The 3,010-nt window shown below is 38.4% G+C and overlaps 1 protein-coding gene across 1 annotated transcript; it reads left to right on the forward strand.

Moving 5' to 3' along the window:
• Nucleotides 1–1,338: 1,338 nt before the first annotated feature.
• On the forward strand, nt 1,339–2,488 carry LOC120296084 (rust resistance kinase Lr10-like). Its single transcript, XM_039317737.1, has one exon. It carries the CDS (start codon nt 1,373–1,375, stop codon nt 2,486–2,488), a length of 1,116 nt encoding a protein of 371 aa, XP_039173671.1. The 5' UTR covers nt 1,339–1,372.
• The last annotated feature ends 522 nt before the right edge of the window (nt 2,489–3,010 follow it).

The following is a 3,010-nucleotide window of genomic DNA, read 5'->3' on the forward strand; positions in this document are numbered from 1 at the left end:
ACTGCTCAAAGCCGGTTAATTCTTCATTCTACATCGCTATTAATCCATCATGCACTGTGGGCTTGTACTCTTCCAACACATCATCGAGTTGGAAGTTGTATGCTTTGGCCAATCCAAAAGCATCAGATACTAGGCACTTTTGCACCATTCGCAGCTGGACCTGGGTAAATGAGCAAATAAATATTAGCCTCCTCAACTACGAGCAAATCCATAACATCATGGCCAATGGATTTCTTCTCGACTTTCCTATCCTGGACGCCGACAACGTGACCGACTCCACTTGTACCCTCAATTTCCATTCCATCCTCACGGGTCATGACTGCGGTCTCACCACCAACAGGACTTTCTTTTGCCTCTTTGATTTCACTAGCATCTTCCACGGTCAGTTTTGCGGATTCAAGTTCTCTTATTTTGGTAAGCATCGATTGACAATGAAACTTTACCACAATTTTGCATGATTGTGCATACTCTTTCACTCGCTACTTTCTCCTCAAAATTCAAATATGTAAAAATTATTTCAAATCCAAGAAAATCATGAAGAAGTATACATGTTAGTATAGGGCGACATCTGTGTATTTGAAAGGTTTCAGGAGCTTTGTGTTACACATTGGAATCAAAATGTAGGAGTTGCAAAATTGGCAAAAAGAAGAAGGTGGTATTAGAAGTCACCACAACAGACCCATCATCAGCTGCACACATAAATGAGTCTAGCTTATAATTCCTCTCCACTAGACGATAGAATTCCCGTTGTAAAAAAAGGGGGTCATTGTTCGAGCAGCCGCGTGACTAGTTTTTTGTCGGCATAGAGTTCAAATTTTCTTGTTTTCTTAACTAGTCACTTAATAATATTCTAAGAAACACTTGTACTAGCAAATTCCTTAAAAAATTGCATTAACCTATTCATGGAGAAATAAAATTATCAATCAAAACTTGACCAAAAAAAAAAATTATCAATCAAAACTGAAAATCACATTTTCTTTGTATGTGTTGACTGCTAAAAAACCCAAAGGAATTTCTTGTATCATAGATCAGTTATGTGAAACAAAGCTTAATATTTCTTGCGAATGCACACATCCCACTTTTCATAGTCTTTTAGACAAAACTCAACTTGCACAAAGTCTTAGCTACTACTCTATTTCCTTGTGAGTTTTGCTTTTTAGACTTCTTTTCCTTCAATTCCTTCTCAAATCATTCATTCCTTTCACAGGTTTCACAGATTTCCCATTTTTTATGACCTTTTGGACACCTATGGCTCTTATATCTCTACCAGGTAAGCCACAATGATTTGTTCTTAAAATAATTAAGAAGACCTAATTCTAACCTATCATAATTATTTTCAGTGTATTTTTGTGGAGCAAAGTTTATAATCGGGATGCCATTTTTCGGGATATTTCTAATCTACATCTACAGAAGAAGGCACTTAGCAATGGACAAGAACATCGAAGAATTTTTGCAAGCTCACAACAACTTTTTGCCCATAAGGTACTCTTACTCGAATATTAAGAAGATCACTGCAAATTTTAAGCACAAACTGGGAGAAGGGGGATATGGTTTCGTGTACAAAGGAACGCTCCGAAGCGGCAATGAAGTGGCCATCAAGATTTTGAAGTCCAAGGCCCAGGGCCAAGATTTTATCAATGAAGTGGCTACTATTGGAAGAATTTACCATGCTAATGTAGTGCAACTCATTGGTTTTTGCTTTGAAGGCTCGAAACAAGCTCTTGTGTATGATCTCATGTCGAATGGATCCTTGGATAAGCAAATTTTCACCAAGGAAGTTGATAAGTTTCTTGATTACAAGAAAATATATGAGATTGCTCTTGGGGTGGCGAGAGGGATTGAATACTTACATAAGGGGTGTGACATGCAAATACTACACTTTGATATCAAGCCTCACAATATTCTTTTAGACAAGAATTTCATTCCGAAAGTTTCTGACTTTGGACTCGCTAAACTTTATCCTGCTAATCATAGCATAGTCTCATTGACTGCTGCAAGAGGGACCTTAGGATATATGGCACCAGAGTTGTTCTACAGAAACATTGGTGGTGTATCGTATAAAGCGGACGTCTATAGCTTTGGGATGTTGCTCATGGAAATGGCAGGTAGAAGGAAGAATATAAATGCAAATGCAGAACACTCAAGCCAAATTTATTTTCCTTTGTGGGTGTATGACCAAGTCAGTGAAGAAAAAAGTGTTGAAATAGAAATTGTAGCAGAGGAAAGGAAGGTGATAAAGAAGATGATAATAGTTGCATTCTGGTGTATACAATTAAATCCTGACCATCGGCCTTCAATGAGCAAAGTCCTAAAAATGCTTGAAGGAGATATTGATGAACTCCAAATGCCTCCAAAACCACTTATTTATCCACCCGATGTGCCAGTTAACAATGATGAAGCTGAGATGGAGCTGGAAACATTCTCCACTTCATCAAGTACTCCGATAATTTATACTAGCTTTCCTTTGGGAGATACCAATGATGTTTAGAGTTCCATGCATAGTTGGATTGGAAATGTTTTGTGTATTTGTGATATGTCCCACAATCTAGTATCATGTTAGGAGGGACTTGAGATGGTTTAGCTCGACAGAGATTACTTTTGAGACTGTCTTCTTCTATCTCTTAGGTTGATGTTGTGTTATTGTATTTCACATAGCTTGTTCTCTTGCATCCTCCTTCGAAAAGATCAACACATTGGTAAGAGGGCAAGGACAAAAATGATGGGTGAAGGGGATGGACAATGAGAATTTTTCTCCTTTGGTTCTGTTTCGGATAGGAGCGCCGTGGAGTTCATGAACTCTTTGGAGAATGATCTGGTCTTGATTCCTTCCGAGGCATCTCCCAGGATTTGCTCTTTCTGGATGGTTCGATTTGAGCTTTCAATCCTTAAGGAGAGGTGCAGAATCAGTGGTTGGTTATATTTTTGGTTTTCTTTGCTTCCGTAGAAGCTGCTGTGTGCGCATTTTGGGTTGGTTCCTCATTTTCCACAGCTTCTACAAACCAATGAGAAT

Source organism: Eucalyptus grandis, chromosome 7 (assembly GCF_016545825.1).
Source record: "Eucalyptus grandis isolate ANBG69807.140 chromosome 7, ASM1654582v1, whole genome shotgun sequence".
NCBI lineage: Eukaryota > Viridiplantae > Streptophyta > Magnoliopsida > Myrtales > Myrtaceae > Eucalyptus > Eucalyptus grandis.